We start from the raw sequence: 18,678 nt of genomic DNA, 5'->3' as shown, positions 1-18,678 counted from the left end.
GATACATGTTATGCTATGTCGATATATATGATATGTTAGTATCAGAGCAGTGGTTAGCCTGACATATGAGAATGGCAGTGAGCAGAAGTGAGAGGCTGGAGGTTGTTTTTCCTAGTATAGGTTGGTCTTCAGTTGTGTAGCTCAGTGAAGGCTTTAAACTTTTGAAGTGCGGTATCTAGGATCTTCATTTAGACCCAGATGTGTTTCCTTATGAAATATCAACCTGAAAGGTCCTTCTGAGTAGACTTCTCTCACGACCTCTGTAAGATACCCTGTGTCTCTGCAGACTGAAGCCTACAGTAACAACGTGACAAAGTCCAGCCGTGCCATGGATAAGTGGCAAATGCAAAAATATAGTTTATCTTTTCTCATTCCGGATCTGATGCCTTTTCTGCTGACCCATAGGGAGCAATGTTTCAGGTGGGAAAACATAAACGTTTATGGGTAGGATAGATAGGGAAATCCTGTCACAGCGTTTGGCCTTGCTTTCCTTTGCGTAAGTCTTCTGCCAGAGCTTGGTTGGCAACAACACAGGCCAGGTTCAGACCGAAGAGGGATAATAATAAAACTCTTGCTCAAGACATCACCTGGAAGATTAAATGAACCTTTGTGCTGCTATGAGAAATTTGCTTGCTTGCAAGCATTAGTCAGTTCTGAATTGTTACATTAAATGGAGGAAAAACCAAAGTAGATCACAATGCTTATATACAATATGCTTATATGCACATGTACAGTACTTAACCGTGCGGTGTAATGAATACTATTCCATGGAAATCCCTGTGGGGCTTTGCTAGTACATGACTGAGTGCAGCTTCTTTAAGTCTCTGCTTTTCCAGCTCTTAGCTTAGAGTAACTGCAATACTTAGTATTCTGAGGATGCCTAAACATCTTGTGCTTCATTCTGCAAGAAACATTTGAACAGCTTTATTTTCTTGTAGAAATACTTTCATGAAGAGTATTTTCAAATTCTGCATTTAGGCTCTAGGTTTTGCACATTGGTGCTGAAGGCGGTGGTTTTTTAGATGAGGGTGCCCCATTTTAATGCCTTAAAATTAAAATGGCTCCATTCAGTAATATTCTCTAAGAAAAAAAAAAAAAGAACAAACAACAAATGCATTGGATGTTGAAACCTGACATGTGTAAAATAATTATGTCTGAGGCTTGTCTGATTGTTCCCTTCATTCATCTCCCTTTTTTTCACTAGATATCATCAGAGGTTGCTTTTTCTGACGGTATAAAATGTGGACCTTTGCCCTCTTGAATACATTGTGTTATCATCTATCAGGATTACAGCACTGAAGATTGTAAATGTATTTTGTGATAAGACTTTATTGTACGTCTGGAAAACCATATGCCTGGAAAGCACAAAATATGACACTGTGTGATATGGAGAAGATAAGTATGAAGAGATTCTGAATGAAACTGGCCATTTGCAGACTGACTGAGTTTTTGGGTCTCCTCCTCCTCTCTTCCTTCAGATTTCAACTACCCAAACTGGTCAGATTGCTGTGATTCGGATTTCTTGTTGATACACTTGGCTTTCTCTTTTTTGCTCTGTGAACAATACAAACCTGATTTTCTTCATTAATTCTTCTGCTTGACATATTACAACCTTTAATGGAGGTAGGGACGAGGTATATTCCCCAGGCATGGATATGCAGCATGCTCTGTTTCCCTGGCAGGTCAGTGATGTTATGTTGACATAGCAACTTTTGATCCTGTTTCTTTTCCCTAGAACAGTGCCTTCTAAGGCACAGCTTTCCAATTCCTCACAGGTTCAATCCTGCTTGCTTTTATACAGGGGAGTTAATTGGCATTTGGTTCAGACTCTGACAGCGTTCTTTCATCAGTATTTGTAGCGAGCACTGTCCTTTCTTTTTCCCATGTTCTAAGCAGTCCATTTGCATTAAGAGCCTTAAAGGTGCAATATAAAAGCAATTGGCATAGTGGTAAAATGCTATAGAATTAATTGATTCATTTTCTGGTATGATTATCAGCTGCAGTGAAGATAAAAGTAGCTCCTGGTTCCCACTTGAGGTAGTCCTGCCCCTCCCTCGTTCCACTGACTCTTTCTCCTGCTGCTTGTTTTGCACAGGCTTGGGTTTCCTCCAGGAGTCTGCTCATCAGTAAGCTAATGGCAAAAAAAAGTGTGGCTGTATTATTATTATTTTTTTCTGCAGGGTTAGTGAATTGAACTGGCTTTTGGGGCTGTCTGATGAACATAAGGGCTGGGGAAGTTGAATTACCTGGCCAAAACCTGGCCAAAACCAAAACCTGGCACAGCTAGGACAGGAGAGGAAGAAAGAGGGAAACAAAGGGTTGCAGAGGGGAAAATGCCTTACCTGTTACATGGAGAAAACATATTTGTTCCATTCAACTGACTGAAACAATTCCTCATGTTTGATGTTAATTATTTCTGCCTACTGTCTTTCATCCTTTCATCAGTCTCTTCTAATTAATAAACCCTTCACAGCAGGGATTGTGCATAATCTTATCGGAGGACTCTGAAATATCTCAAGAGCATTAATACAAATACAGTAATAGTAAATCTAGTAAGTCATCTCAGCTCCTCCTAACTGCTGGATTGGTTCCTACATACAAATGAAAGTGCTTTATTCCAAGTGTATTAGATAAGTGCTCTCCTTCTTCAGGTTTAGCTCTTGTAGAAAACTTTCACAATTAATCATAATTAGCAGAACGTCAAGGTAGAGAGCTTCTTGCCTTGTGAAGCAGAATCTGGCTGCAAAACATCAAACTGGAACGGGTTTTTTTCTCATGTATTTTTAGCCTGTGTAGAAACAAGATGCAGGTATTATAGAGGTAGAGGCACATGCCCCTTGCGTTTATGAAGATATGATCTTTATGTCCCTAATTGGATCTTCTAGTTCCTTCTCCTCTTTCAGAAGTTAAATATTAATGATGTGCCACAACAGTCTGTGCCATAGCATAGCCTGGCGGGCTGTGTTGCTCTGAGCATTAACCCTCCCCAAATCCCCACTAGTATTTCCTTGCTGGAAAATGTGCACATTTTGTGCACATTTTGTGCGTTTATGGATGATGTGTAACATAAGCAGCCCTTGCTCCATACCAGGAGTGAGTTAAACTGGGCCCTTAGACACATTTCATGGTAGGAAACACTTGGGGCACTTAGGAAAAACAGGTGACCTCCAAGAGGTAAGGAAGGAAATGGGCTGTTACTAATCCCTTTGATAGGTGCAGTGCGTTCAGGTGATTTAATCTGCTACAGTGAACAAGAGATGGTTGGCCTCGAAGTAGCACGTAAGGAGGGCATTTCCCTTCCCCAAGCTCTAGGCTTCAAAGCCTCAGCCTCTGCGGCAGTCTTGATTTTGAGAAAAAGTTCCATGGAAATTTGCTCTTAATATGTTGGTATTTGTTTTGGTATAATAGTCTTGCTACAGACTAGACTATATCTGGTCTGATAATTCCCCACCACCCCTCCGGATGAATTTGACTTAGGTCTCTGTAGCATCATTCTGGAAAAGACCCACGTCATGCCTTTTGATGCAAGGTTAGTAGGATCCAGTCCAATACACAGCAAGGTCACCCAAGTATTGAGTTGTGGCAGCAGAGGTAACATCTGGCTTGGAGGAAGAAGCTCTATAGCATAGAGCCTTGGGGAAACACAGCCACACCACTTCTACTGTGGCATGAAGAGAAGCCTAGGCCAAAACTAAGTGTTTTCTCCTCATCAAATAGATGTTAATGAAGAAGGAAACGGAAACAAAAAAACCCTTGTGGAGGACCTCATAATTACAAATAACAGATTTATTTTTATGGAATTATTCAAGAATTGTGAAATAGAAAATAAGCCAGCTTGAGAATGCCAGAAGTTACACTGGAAACATCAATGTTAATATAGGAAATTGTGGAAAATACAAAATTAAAGTGCTGAATCTTCAGTCATAGCAGTAGAATCACTAGCAGCAGTAACAAAACAGAGCTCAGGGTATGAAAGCTCAAAAGGAAAAAAGATTTTGTTTTTTTTCCTGAAATACAAACCACTTGGAAGCCCTCAGTGTAAAATTGGGCAGGTATTAAAAAAGCAAAGCAGGGCTTGTGCACTATTGAAATCTAATACCAACAAGAAGGCAAGTCAGTCCAAATTATCTGCAGAAAAGGCAGGCAGTGGCTGCATGCATATTTTATGCAGAGGTCATCTCATTTTAGTAATCTATCAAATGTTAGCAGTCATTTATGCATCAGGATCAGTGCAACTGGTATGCAACGCTTCACCTCCGATGAAAAAGAACTAAGAGAATTGCTATGAAAGGATCAGGCAGTAATTCCCATGACTTTCAAAACATCTAAAATCCGTGGGAATGCAAGCTGGGCTGTCCCTGGGAACCTCATTCTGAACCTCTACCAGCATATTTTGTGGACTGAGAGAGTTCAATATATAAGCTTTTGAAAAAGAAAGATAAAATCTTACTCTATATAAATAGTTATCTATAAAAGTTGCTTTATCCCTATAAAATTATGATCTGCTTTCATTTTCTTTGAAGACAAAGCGAGAATGGCTTGCATAAGTGTTCCATCTTTACACACACAGTAGTAGACACTTGGTAGAGTATCACTGACATTAGCAAAGCTACCCCAATGCACATCAGCTGGGAATATGATCCATAGGACCTAAGTTACACAACGAGATAATAATGGCTTCTCTCTCAAGCAATATTTTGTGAATTCAGCCATTAAAACATGGAAAGTGATTAACATCTCAATATTACATATTGAAATTTAAAATATAGTAAAAATAGCATGCTAAGCTTATCATGTTAAACTTAATGAAATTGGCAATTTGCTTGCATGGTGGTTAAGCAATTCAGATTCTGTAATGGGAGTAAATCCTTCAATTTAACAGATTTTGTTTACCTGTGTCAAGCCTTCTATCAGCAACAAGGTATTAAGGTATCACTTGCCTGTTCTGTCACACATAGCTTTCAGACCACATGGTCTTCTATAACTGAACATGTATTTTAAACTCCTAATGAAGCTAGTTGGTATTAGCACAAGGCTCCAACAGATCCTAGCACTATTGCACTCTTCATCTCAAAAACGAATAGGAAATAAATTCAATCTGAACAAGAAAACTCTCTCTCTTCATGTCCTTATTGTTTTACTTGGCACCGAGTGTTTTTCAGGATAAAAACCATTTTCTTGTCTGCAGGCAGCTCCATTCAAGTGGCTAGTGCTTTCATTTGCAGACTCCGGTTGAGGGCTTCCTTCATTAGCCTGAAACACAAACAAAATATCAATGAAGGTTCATGCTAAACTTTCAACGTGCAGCCAACTGAGCTTGATTTCCATTAGGAAACTCTGCATGACTCTTCTGTTTTAGTAGTGCAACTTCTTACCCTTGGAAGAGATTGACCTGATTGTACAAATGCTTGTAAGAGACAGTTTGTACCCAAATTGTAGATTCATTTATTATCTGGATAGCCAGTAATCCATAGGATCTCTGCCTTAATTACTCCTCCCAAGACAGTTGAGCTATTGCATCCTTGCCATTTGCAGCATCAACGGAAAACTCGCCAAGGCACACCTCAGTGAGCTTTCTGTAGCACAGTGGATGACATTTATTTTTAAGGGTGTGAGAAATTACATATGATTTGTCCAAAGCCGGTGCTGCAACATAAGTAGTCCCAATTTGGATGCATGGCAACCATTCATACTTAAAGACCTATAGTGGAAACTAAGTCCTTGGAACACTGTAAGAACTGGAACTCTTCCAGATTGAAGGCAGGTTTAGAAAGCCAAATATCCATTGGCAGCACTCAGTACCTAGAACGAGTAAAGTTCTTGACTGCTTAGAGCTCACAGTTGTGTGCAGCCCAAAGTCTGGTAGGTCTTGTTTACATATATGCAAGGCAGACAAGGCAATGGGCTTGTCTATGAAATGTTTCTTGCTGTAGGTCTGTGTTATCAGCTCTTTTTAGATCTGCCCCAATAACACAATCCTCTCAGGTTTCTTGTAATAGATTATGTTCTGAGCTCACTTTCAATGGACTGAGCCACTCACACCACCAAAAAGCGCTTAACTAAAATCATTTGTTTCACCAAACATCTATTTGATTAAAATGTCCATAAAAATTCAAAACATACTTTTATTTTACACTGTGCGTTTGTAGGTGCATCATTTCCTGTCTTCATTCCTATTGCCTCTTCTATTTCTAAGAAAAAAATAATTTAAAAGAACCACGAGTAAGCAAGCATACAGTCATTTTAACAGCTGGCCAGAGGAAAAGAGTACCCAATCAACTATTCCTCTGTGCATTTACCCCACAGGAGAGTGACTGAAGAATAATGAATACTTCCAAAACCATTTTCCCAAGTAAACATGATTAATGTATTAAGGCCATGTAGCTTGTGAGTGTTTAGAGTGAACTCAGCAGCTTAGCACAGACAGATCTTTCAGAGCTGCCTGCATGCCTTTGTCCAGCAAATTCATGTCAGTCTACCTCCAGTTGTTTTAATCTCAGGAGAAGGGAGCATTCAATTTAGAATGGGCTTGGAAAGCCCTTATGCTAATAGTACGTTATTAATAATAAATAACCTGATGTTATTTTCCCCTGGATTGGTCCCCAGGTAGAAGATAAATAGAGCCTGAAGACTTTCAGGCTAAATTGGAGCGAGACAAGCAATTGTGCTCAAGAAAGCCAGTTTAGAGAAAAGGAAAAAAAAAAAAAAAGCAATGAAAAACCCAAACAGAGCATTATGGAAAGTTTTACCAGTGTTTCAGCAGTGTCTTTCAGGCCTCTAGTGAATTATTTGATTTGCTCTTTACCATTCAGTTTGTGCAATCAAAATAAAACATGCAAAAAAAGAAAACAAGTCTGTAAGAGCAAGACTCAAGAGTGGGATTTAGCCTAAGAAGTTTGGATCAAGTATGTATGAGGCTTTTAAAAATTTATTTAGAATAAATGACATTAAGAACAGCAGCTTGGACAAGGACCACAGGAAGTAATTACTTCTCCTGACATGTAATGGCCTGCATTATGGCACTGTGGCTGGTGTTCCCCATGTGTCATTTGGAAATGAACAGAGCATTCTTTCGGGCATTAAAGCATACGTACCAGTGAGAAGTACATCAATCGTCTCCACTACATGTTTTGCATCTTCCATAGTGAAACACATTGGTGGTTTAAATTTCAGTATATTTCTGTAGGGTCCATCTGCGCTAAGAAGGATTTTCTGCTCCTTCAGCCTGTGGAAAGAGGGAACATCTGTTAATAAACAGTTATACAACTACATGGTACCCTGCCTTTTAGGCAAAGTTCAATTCTGAAAATTTTTCTAATACCACGCTATCACAAGCTACATGAATTTAACTGAAATTAATGAGTAACTATGACAGAATATTAGGAGCGTTTGATCACTGCATGCAGTCTTTAGAAAATATTTACTTGTAAATGAGGTGAAGGGCTTCAGCTGTAGCTGGTGTTCTCTTTTGTTGGTCCTTCACCAAATCCACACCAACAAACAATCCAATGCCTCTGGAGAAGAGAATAAAATATGGAAAGATAAAATCCTGCGTTCATTCTGATAAAGTGGGTTAACAGCTCATTCTGAATAAATTCAGCTGGCTCATTAAGGCTACATTCTTTCTGTCATCCTGCAAACCTCAAAATAGAGTGCTGTGAAAGATAGGTAGCAAAAACCAAGAAGAAAATCAAGAAGAAAATCAAGAAGAAAATCAAGAAGAAAATCAAGAAGAAAATCAAAGTCAAAACTGAAGGTGAATGATACTAATGTGAGGTGAGGGGAACCCACACCAACATCTCGGAAGGAAATGATCTGAAGATTTGAATGAGGTTTCTGTCATCCCAGGAGTGTGCTGACAACTGGGCTATTCTGTAATGATGGACTTTTCTCCTGTCTACTCCCAGAGCCTTTCTAGGCTACATTTACTCCCTAGCTAAACAGCTGAATGGAAACATTTACTGGAAAATATGTTCTTTGCAGTATTGATGTTGGGTAGTCCAAATTCAAAAGGAGTGGCATGTAAATCATGGCATATTGTTTCTGTGTTCCCCTCACCCCAGACTTGCAGATTTTCCCATCATCTCTCTCAAACACCTAACAGCCATGAAACACCTACCTGATATCTCCCACTAAGGGATGTTTCTTCTTTTGCTCAACCAGCAGTTCTAGGAGGTAGCTTCCTACACGCGTAGCGTTTCCTTGCAGATCTTCTTTTTCAATTACCTCCAGTACAGCCAAACCAATAGCGCAAGACACGGGATTGCCTCCAAACTTATAATAAAAACAGCAGGAGAACAGAACCCATCAGAAATGTTCGTCTGTGTCTACTCGTGTATCTGTTGCTTGCCCTCTCCTACGTGACATGGAGTGAGAAAAGCTTAAAGAGGTTGAGATTTTGTGCTGTGCAAGCTGTGAAGGGCATTTCCCCATGGGCAGTGTAGCAAAGCCCAAGGAAGGGAGCTCCCCATTCCATCGCTTCAGGTTTCAGTAATTTGAAGATTTCACAGCTCAAGCATTCAGGCTGCTCTCATGGTTTGCTGATTACATATGCAGACAAAGTGCTCCTGTGAAGGGCAGTGGGTTATGGATCTGGTGTTTCCTGAACTATACCATATAAACTCCATTGAAAGCAGGGGGAATTAATGGCAGCTGGGAAGAAGTCACAGGAGCAGAAAAGAGGATTTGAAATAAGAAGAAAACTGCTCCTCTGTGGCATGCATGCCACTCAAACGTTTCCTGGTAGAGGGTCAGTTTCGTTAGGTGACAGCTGCACAGCATACTCTGCCAGGACCTAACCCCACCTGCACAGCACTCATAGCTGATCCTGTCCTGGATAATGAAGTGTTACATGGTCAGCATTTCAGAGGAAACAAGGGAGAAAGGGGAGTTAAGGTATAATTCATCTGTATGCATAGAAGCTGAGCTCCATGACTTGCCAGAGAGCTAGTGCTGGTCCATTTGTTTGTAAATATTAGACCGGCTAACTCCAGCTCTTAGCAACCTGATGTAATGAAGGATGCAGGTATCAGCAGAATGACTTGAATAGCTTGTAACTGCTAAATGTAAACTAACAAACAAAAAGGACAAGCCTTCACCATACAAACTTACTGTATTGAAATACTCCAGTCCAGAGGCACCAAACTTTTCAGCAATTTCCCTTGTTGTGACCACACAAGACATAGGGTGGCCATTGCCAATGGGCTTTCCCATGGTGACGATGTCAGGCACAAAATCTTCACCTTGCAGCTGGAAAGCCCAGAAATGCTTCCCAACTCTGCCAAAGCCAACCTGGACCTCATCAGCTATGAATACACCACCTACCGCACGCACATACCTGAAAATAAATAGAATAGTTGGCATGACTGATTTTGCAGACTGATTTTGAGTAGGTAATTTAGGACAAGGATGTTTGCAGTACAGAAAATCTCTACTGTAAAACCAAGTTAGGGAAAAAAAAAAAAAAAAAAAAGAATATGACTGCTGAAACATAATTCGGTACTGAACTTCAGTGCTGGTGCTCTAGCAACTGTGCTCAGAAGCTGTATAAGCAGGCAAACCCCCTGACATACATCAGTCTGTGTAAGAATAGCTTGGTTCTTCCTCTCTTATTCCAAAGGTTGCTGCCAGGACTCTACTTTCAGGAATAGCCTGACATCTGGGTCCAGAGTGGCTTGAGTTTCTCCTTTGTTGTAGTACTTGAGCACTACAAGTAGTACTACAAATACTTCAAGCTCTACTTATGCTTCATTGACCTGGCTCTTACTCAGGCCCTTGTAAACATACAGATCACTTATTGAATTTCTGAGATATCCACAGCTACTTTTTTTTTTCTTTATAGCTGGATTTGAATGACTTAATTTCAAGGCAATTGTTTTGCCTTTAATGTGACAATGCAGAATTGGAATACACAACAGTGGCTGGAAACTTGTCAAGCAAAGCTATAGCTATTTAGAATTGATAAAATATTTAGTTGACTAATTGTTAACATTAGCTAATACTTGGATGCAAATTAGGAGCACTGTAATCGTACTGCAGAGCTACCTTTCTGATGCTTCAAGTTCATCTTCCATCAAACTTACACAGCCTGAACATTAAAGATAGACAAATATGTAGCTGAAAGAATTAGTCAACTACTGTCCCACAGAAAATAGAAGTGGGATCATACTCTTCAGAACAAGAACAAGAGAGGGAGGTAGTTGAATTGACTGGATTAGCCCATAGTGAAAAACATATTTATGGTTAATTTTCCAGGTATGCCCTTCTAGAGCGATGTACATACTCTGCCACTTTCTGGAAATAGCCCACAGGTGGAATTACTTGTCCTCCACAGCTCTGCATGGATTCGGCTATGAAAGCAGCAATCTGAAAAAAAAAAAAAAAAAAACAACCAACAAACTCAGGTAAGAGCTATGTTCATCTGTTCGACCTTTGCACAAGTATTTAACAGTCTAGAAATAAATGTTGAAGTGTGTGCCCTAATTTAATCACACACCAGGTTGGACAGTTGAAGGCTCTTGAGAAGCTATGGCTAGAGAGCTTACTCATTTTTCAATAGGGGGTGCCAAAATTGCTGTAGCCAGGGTCAGCTTTGCAATATGATGAGAATACTACTGCCACTGAAGTTGGAGATGCTCGCTGGTGTCAACAGACAGGCTCCTGGGAGCTCTGTAATTTAATTTACAATTTACAGGAGGAAACGCAGCAGTGTTGGCAGTTTTCTCCAAGAGGTGAATAGAAACTTGCTTAATGCCAGAACACTCCAGCAACAGGTACACAAAGTGATCAGCTTAATTGTTCAATCTCAAACACCAGGCAGAGTTGGGTAGAAGATGACCTGAGGCTATGCTTTGGGCACCCCTGTTTAATGTAAATAACTAAACAAGTGAAATATCAGCATGAGGCACTTGACAAAAGAGAAGAAAAAAATCTACAGATGAAATAATTCCAGTTGCTAGGAATGAAAAAGAAAGTTATTTCAAGTCAGGAAGGTCAAAAGCAGTGGATCAGATAAACTGGAACAACAAAATTTGTTTCACGTCAACATGTCTATGCAGCAGAGATACAATATTACCCCAAAGTCTCAGCATAAGTCTGCTATTTAAGGGGTTGCATCCCCACACCACTTTTGAACCCCTCCCTGATCATCGAGAGGTCTCTTTGGGTTGGTGCAGTCGTCCTGGAAACAAGGCCGAGCAGTAACGTGTAAAGAAGCGTACACTATATTTGAAGAGGCATGCTACGGCCAAAGAGTACGAAGCTTCCATAGCATGTGAGGCTTAGCCTTTAGCACAACTTGTCCTGCCACAGGTTATGTCACCAAAACCTAAGAAATATGCAAAAGAAAGGAAACAAAGGAAGAAAAAAAAACACAAAACTATCCGTTAGTAGAGAATAAAAAAGTTGATGAAAAAATTAAGAGTGATACAAGTCCGTTGGACTATAAGGGAACATGCTGTTCCACTCTCCACTGAATGTGGGGCTTTCAATCAAGACCTTAATGTCCCAAAATGCTAGTGCAATTGTTCAAAATATTAATACACATTGTAAGCAACCTGCTTACGGTTATTTTTCTTTTTTAAATCAAGATCATGTGATTAAAATACTAATCTGTTTTAATGACTCCAAAGTTATCTTAAGCTACTGCAGTCAAAAATGTAATATCAAGGTTTTATCTACCATATTTTCTCCATCCTTGACACTTTTACATGTCTTTGCTAGACTTTTTGGTGCAGTTTCTCAGCTGACCTCCAAGCCTAGCTGTGCCCTAACATATTCACAGTCTACTGGTGCAGTGCATAAAATAGGGAATTTAAGTGCTTTGGTTGTATCTACTGTTTACAACTGTGTTATCCATCATTTCATTGGTGCCTAGAAAAATTATGATAAGAGCATCTGGTTGAAAAATGGCACATTTTGAACACAGAGGAAACTAAGTAGAGGAGTATATCTTTAGTTTCCTGTTTCATGCCCCCATTTTACACTTAGTAGATGAAACTTCAGCATTTCTAGAGCACAAGATACACACCTTGCGTCCGTTCTTCTGCGTTTCCTCAATAATCTTTTTCACCTCTTCAGCATAAGCGCTTGCTGGGTCCGGGTGATCTTCCCTATATTTTCCTCTATAGATATCTGGAGAAGGAGCCTGAAAAGACCAAAATTTTTTTTAAAGCTCATCTTTCTGTGAAACATTTACTTCCTGTTTTCTCTTCCTCTGTGTTTCTGGAACAGAATATACTTTTGTCTTTCCACGCAGATAAGAGCTAGCACAGTCTCAGTTTCTGAACGGAATTACAAAAAATATGTGTAGAGGAGCCTAAACACAAAGGCAGTCCTGTGATGTATTCAGTACAACTGAAGGCAACTGTTGAAATTTACCTCATCCACCTTTTCAATATCATCCCTCCTCTCCCTGTCTATCAAGACATAATGCCGTGTCTTCGTCTCTCATCTTATTTTAGATTATTGCAGGATGTTCTATTTCTGCAATGGCATAAGTGGGTTTTCCCACTTGTCACTTGATTTTCAGCATTCTCATCACAGGAAGTAATCTGAGTGAACTTCAAGTGTCTACAGTGTTGGAAGAAGTTCCATAAGTAAAGAAATGGAGCCATTATAAAAAAAGAGGACGCTAATCTGACAGTGTAGTTAACACCAAGAAGTCTGGATGGGAAACACCTCTTTGCAGTTTGATGTACTTCTGTAAGGGTGAATTTTGGTTTGGTAAAACATACAAGATTAGGCTGGAAATCAAGCAGTATAATGGTCAGTTGAATACCCCTGAGCTCTCTACCCAGAACTGTGGGCATACGCATGCTCTGTCTTTCTGGTTTTTGGAAGTAGACTCAAAATTCCTGCATATTTTTAGCCAAATTAACACAACAGATATTGGCTACCTTCTTCAAACTGTGTATCTGAACAGATCAGTGACTCAGGATACTTGTTGCACCGTGAAGGAATTCAGCTTCACAGCTGGGTACTCTCTTTGAAATACAAAAGCAAGCAATTTTGCTGTTTTAAAGCCACTGACTCTCAAGTGTACGTACACTGGCATCAGCAAAGCAGAATGAAAGTATGTTTACACCAGAAGCGACTAATTGAAAATGCTGCATAACAGGCGTAACAATGTAAAGCAAGCAAAACCAAAAAAAAAACCACACTTACCACATGCACAAACTCCTTCTTGCTGTCCTTTCCCAGCTGATTAAATTTATAGGGACTGATGTCAATCAGAGATGTAACATGGCCATGGTAAGCACTGCATGAGTGTTAAACGTTGAAGTCATTTTTCTCCAAATTTATAGAAGAGCTAAATTTACAGCTATACCCGTAAATAAACCAGACTAAGAGACTGTATCTGCAACACAGTAGAAATGTTTCTGCTGGGATCTTGGTTTAATGCACTCAGTCTTTCTCTCAAGGCAGTATGAAACTGCTATTGACTTTAATTAACTAGCAGAATTGGAACCAGGAGTGAGGATTTTATCTTGCATTAAATCAGCTGCAAGTGTAAGGACAGAAAAAGATGCTGTCCCCTGGGCTGCAACACCAGCTGCCCTCACCAGTTAGGAGCAATAACTCACTTCCAGCCTAGAAACCCCACTTTAGCCTACTCAAGCTTTCTGAGGTAGACACCAATAACATCACAAAGGCTCTTAGGAGTTTGTACTGCAGCAGAAGATTCATATTTTGTACAGCAGCAGCTCGTCACTCCCCAGAGGCTCTACAGTCTTGACTGTTTGGCAAAAGCCAATCTCAGGATAAGGAGGAATAATGAAAGCCTTATAATTACGCTAAAAGAAAAGTGGTTACTACTGAAGTCAGCTTGGCTCAGAAATCAGGAAGCATAGCCTTCCTAATAAGGCACTTAGTAGCTTCATTCAGGTAATAAACACTTCCATTCAGCCATGAGCTTGATGCGAAGAAATCCTGAACCCCAAAGACATGTCACAATCTAATTGCAGAAAAAATAGTGTACAAAAGGGTTGGTTTTTTTTTTTTGTTTTTTTTTTTCCCCCACTGTTTTCTCTTCTTAACTCCTGTCAGTCATCAAAAATCTGCCACTGGAGCCAAAGAATTGACAGAAAATGCTCTGTGCCCTGGGCCCACAGATGTAGCAAAACTCTGTAGAGCTTCGGAGAGTTGGGGCAAGGAAATACCTTATTGTGTTCAGGAAGACAAGACTTTGCAGTCAAACAGAATGACTGAGCCAGCACCATCATCAGCTTCTCCTTACTGAAGCTACTGGCAATGGCTCCAAGTTGTGGCTGTGTAAGTCAAGGAGGGCTGGCAGTGATCTGACTGCAGCTAGGTCAAACAAGCCTTCTGCTGTTCAGATAAAGATGTGCTCTTGCAGTTGCTCTAGTTGGATTTTCTGATCAGAGGCTGAGGAAAAGTTAGAGCCCTACAATAGCATAACCAACCTTACACCTCCATCTAGGGTAGGGAAACCCAGAGACATGGTCAACCACCTTTTCCATAACTGACAGCCTTTTCAGTTCCTCCTGAATTTGTGGCTTCTCAATCTTGTGTGCTTACTCCTATGTTCAGTGGAGAAGAGCTGAGCATCAGAGCAACAGCGCATCAGCACCATTGCAGAGCTCCAGGATCTTTCTTCTTAACCATGAAGTATTTATTTATTTAGAATCATTGAATCCTAGAATCATTAGGTTGGAAAAGACTTTCATGATTACCATAAAGAAACACATCCGGCAGAGTGTGGCAGAAAGCCCTTCTCCAGAGTATCCCATGGGTTAGACCACTCACTGATGTTTCAGACTAACTCTCAAGCCTCTGAAATGAATTGTTTTGGGATGCTCTGTGTGAAATCCCTGTGACAGGTGCCTGACAATCTGTTTCTTACAAATCTTCAGAACTCGTGTTTATCCAAACGTGAAAAAGGGAAACTTATTTCCTGGCCTTTTCTCCTATGAAAGCCTTTCTTTCAGCAAACAGTACAAGCAGCAGTGGGTTGCTGCAAAGCTGCTTCTGAAGTAATTGTAGGAATTGATGTCTGTTCTGTGTACTTACTTTTCAAGGGTGATCACATCTTGGTGTCCGTGGTACTGCCGAGCCAGTCGTAAAGCCAGATCATTTGCTTCAGACCTGCATAGTAGCAGACATCCACAACACAGTGAGGAAGGACTCCCAGTTATAATTTGTTCTAACACGGAAGAGTAGGCCTGAGACACAGCAGGCTGTGTTACGATACAGAATACAATGCTAAGGTTGAGACTGTAAATGCCATTTAAGACAGTGAATCAAAAACAGCCCTTTGTACAAACAACAAACAAAGAAATGCATTATTTCACTCCCCCGGTTTGCTTGTACACATTTCCCTCCTCTTGATACAAATGAGACCACTTTGCAGAGCAGTCAGCAGCTGGAAGTGCAACACAACTGCAAGCCTTTGAAAAGCTACAGAGCATGCCAGCCCTGCGCGCACCTCCACAATGGCTCTACCCTTCCCAGCACCATCCAGCAGTAGAGAACACAGACCTGCTCCTGCTCAGAGCCCCAGGCTTCCAGCCTGATCTATAGCAGCCCCAGTTCCTACTGACTGTTCGGCACAGCCAGTGATCACAGGGTGGACATACCATCTGAAGGAGCTACTTGCTTCCAAGGTTGTGTGTCCCTTTAAACATAGTATTCACTAATTTGCTGTCTCAATTTGCATTTCTCGTTGTCCACCTCCCCGCCCTACACCTTTTTTTTGTCTAATGGTCTGCAGTTCCATCCTTTGGCTCTGTTGCACCGAGCCATCATACTAAGTCCTTCAATCAGTCGCTACTGGAAATAATTGTGTCGCTTATTACTAAGCCCCACTCTCACAAATTTAAGATTTGGACTAAGCTGTTCTGAATGTTCATCTTAAACGCAAAGAAAATAGCCTTAAAAATAAATAAAAATAAGCAGACCTACCCAGAGTTAACAAAATAGCAAACAGAGAGTTTCTCTGGCAGGGTAGCAGTAAGACGCTGAGCATACTGAACAAGGTTGTCATGCAGGAACCGGGAATTTGTATTGAGCAGTTCCATCTGTTTTGCTGCAGCCTTTGTCACATAGGGATGACTGTGGCCAACTAAAGAAGAAAACAATTAATATAGCAAACAGTCACTGAGCCACGAAAGGAGACTGAGGGGAGCCCTGTGACCCTAGCATTGTCACTTGAAACAAGTACATTAGGATTCCTATTAGATGTGAAGCAACAAGCACTTTTACAAGATAAACTGCTTACCATGTGCAACGTTGTTGATACAGTCTAAGTATTTTTCTCCAGTCTCATCAAACATATACTGGCCCTGAGCACGCACTATCTTGAGAGGGTCCTTGGCAAAGAAAACTTTGCAGGAAGGCCTAAAAAAATTGTATAAAATAACACCATTTTAGTTCTTTGAGGAGTTCCCCCTCCCAAAGGGTTGGTGGGGGGTTATCTGCTGCAGCTTTGGAAACAGCTGCTTTCCTTCTCTGAAGATTGTCTGGGAGCAGAAGGTGGTGGAGAAGAACTTCCCCTGTGCCTACCTCTCCATGCCTGGGACTGGCAGCAGCTCTTGCCAGGGGTGTTTGAAGCCATGGCTCTGTCTAGCAGCGTCCTCATGAGCACACTGGCTGTAAGTCTATCCAGGTGCCTGTAGGTCCCACTGCATTTCTGTTCGCATGGTTCACGGACGCAGCCAGCCAGCAAACTCACTGGGAGTAAAGCTAAGCTGTTAAGAATTGTTCTATGCTATATACGCCAGAAGTTCCTTACGCAACAGCTATGGCTACAGAGGTCACCTTCAGGAACAGAACACTGCCTCCTTGCAGGCTTTATTTTCACCTTTCACGGGTGCTGAGAAGGTCCTGAAATCTCTGTATCTCTGAAATCAACTGCTTTGAGCAAAACTCTTAAAAGCAGCTTTCTGTAAGCACCCAAATCACGCTGGCTTCCAGCAGAACTCAGGCTCCTCGTGGCAGATCCAAAGGACTCTCCAAACTCTTTTTTTGCCCTTGTGGAGAACACGCCAGCTATGGAGTTACGTTGAACGGCATTACTAAGTGGAATGAAAGCCTTTTACACTTTTAGCAGTGTTTATATGGCCTCGGATAAACACATCTGTTTCCAGGCAACCCAGGCAGTGCTCCTCACACATCCCTCTGTCATCTCTGTTGAGATTGGGACCCTGTAAAGCCCAGAGATAACTCCTAGAAAGTAAACCCACTTGCTTTCTTTCTCATAGCTCACACTCCTGTTGCATAGATCTTTTCTGCTATCTTCAGAGCTATTCCTCTGCTACACTTTACAAGAAGCACACCTCATCAGCATCATTATTATGGGGCATTTCTGGATGACACTGTTCTCTTCTGCTCAGTGCCAGCCCTTTCTACAGGAGACTTTTGGCATTCGCCCAACACAGCTCATGCAGGGTAAGCACCCTCAGCAGCCGAGCCCTACAGAGAAGTCGATGTGCATGCTTTATGGGGCCACACTCTCTGTGAATTTTTAGGGAGTTTTCTATACGCCCGGCGTATTTAGGCGGCCATCAGCAAATAGCCAGGTTTGGTTCTAACAGTCTCAGCTTCTTTTTCACCTGCCTGTCGGAGGCAGAGTGCCACGGCACAGCCCTTCATCCCGCCCGCCCCGCCGCCCCTACCCGATGTGCTTCCTCCGCAGCGCCAGGGTCTCCGCCTTGCTGTAGCGCTCCTCCATCCCGCCCGGCATGGCACGGCACGCCACGGGAAACCCGGGGGCTTCCCGCCTCTTATCGCGGAGCCGGCCCCGCCAAACCCCTCCTCCTTCCCACCCTTTTTCCCTCCTTCTTTCCCTCCCTCCGTGACCTCCCTCCATTCCTCCTTCCCCGCTCTGCTCCTCTTCCTGCAGTGCCAGGCGGTGAGAGCCGGCAGGCAGCGAACGAAAGGGAGACGGGGAGCCTCGATCCTGGAGCAGGCTGCTCTCCTCCCATCCTTCGTTCTTCTCTTCACAGCACACGCATGGGTACCCCCGAGTAATTAATTCACTCGAAACTGGGGCTGTAATTCAAGCACTTTCCCAGTTCTGCTCTATCACCCAGAATCTGTAACTGCGTGCTTGTACGCAGCACGGGGCTGTAGTCCTGGCACTCTGATGCACTGGTGCACCCTACTTTAGGGCTGGCAGCGCTTAACTGTAACTAGTCCCACTTCCCCTGCTATCCACAGCACTGATAGAGACCTGGGTTGGTACAGTCTGGCATTCTTTCATGGATACCCTTGGTGGCCATGGGAGAAAGAGCCAGTGACACCAAGAGGCATTGCTTTTCCACACAGCGAGCCAAGCTGCTCCCTTCTGCCATGGTGTGCCCACAAGCCATCCGGAGCTCCTTGAACCACAAAACCTACATCCACCTCCCTGCTGCCCCGCTGTGCCAGAACGAGCAGTTAACACATGTCTAGAATACACACAGCTTTGCGTGCTGCTGCAGCTTGTCTTTTCTAGGTCGGTACCGAGTTAGTCATCCCGGTGTCTGGAGATGCAGCCACATACCTCCATATTTTTAGATATTTTTTATCTCTCTGCTAAGTAAGCCACTTTCCTCCCAGCTTCTCTAGTCGAGCAGCAGCATTTATATCCTACAGGCATTTTCTTCAGCCCGTGTTAATTTTGAAGTTCCCCAGCTTTCACAGCCTGTTTCATCAGTAGCCTCACGTCAGCAATTAGCA

At 41.9% G+C, this 18,678-nt stretch overlaps 1 protein-coding gene across 3 annotated transcripts; it reads right to left on the bottom strand.

The window, feature by feature from the left end:
- Positions 1-3,800: 3,800 nt before the first annotated feature.
- ETNPPL (ethanolamine-phosphate phospho-lyase) lies at positions 3,801-17,779 on the bottom strand. 3 transcript variants are annotated; one of them, XM_090138820.1, is made up of 14 exons: positions 17,634-17,725; positions 16,522-16,689; positions 16,238-16,356; positions 15,922-16,081; positions 15,031-15,105; positions 13,165-13,258; positions 12,029-12,145; positions 10,283-10,365; positions 9,112-9,337; positions 8,120-8,274; positions 7,425-7,514; positions 7,095-7,225; positions 6,124-6,191; positions 3,802-5,253 (listed from the first exon to the last, which is right to left on the bottom strand). In XM_090138820.1, the coding sequence occupies exons 2-14, from the start codon at positions 16,527-16,529 to the stop codon at positions 5,122-5,124; spliced, it is 1,458 nt and encodes a 485-aa protein (XP_089994946.1). In that variant the 5' UTR covers positions 16,530-16,689; positions 17,634-17,725; the 3' UTR covers positions 3,802-5,121. The 3 variants fall into 3 exon arrangements, with proteins under 3 accessions (XP_089994947.1, XP_089994946.1, XP_031463322.2); XM_031607462.2 differs by lacking the exon at positions 16,522-16,689 and having other exon boundaries at positions 3,812-5,253; positions 17,634-17,779; XM_090138821.1 differs by lacking the exons at positions 16,238-16,356; positions 16,522-16,689 and having other exon boundaries at positions 3,801-5,253; positions 17,634-17,765.
- Positions 17,780-18,678: the final 899 nt, after the last annotated feature.

This window comes from Phasianus colchicus, chromosome 4 (genome assembly GCF_987193195.1).
Source record: "Phasianus colchicus chromosome 4, bPhaCol1.hap1.1, whole genome shotgun sequence".
NCBI lineage: Eukaryota > Metazoa > Chordata > Aves > Galliformes > Phasianidae > Phasianus > Phasianus colchicus.
Note: the sequence above shows the minus strand (reverse complement) of the source record. Positions and strands in the feature narration are given on the sequence as shown.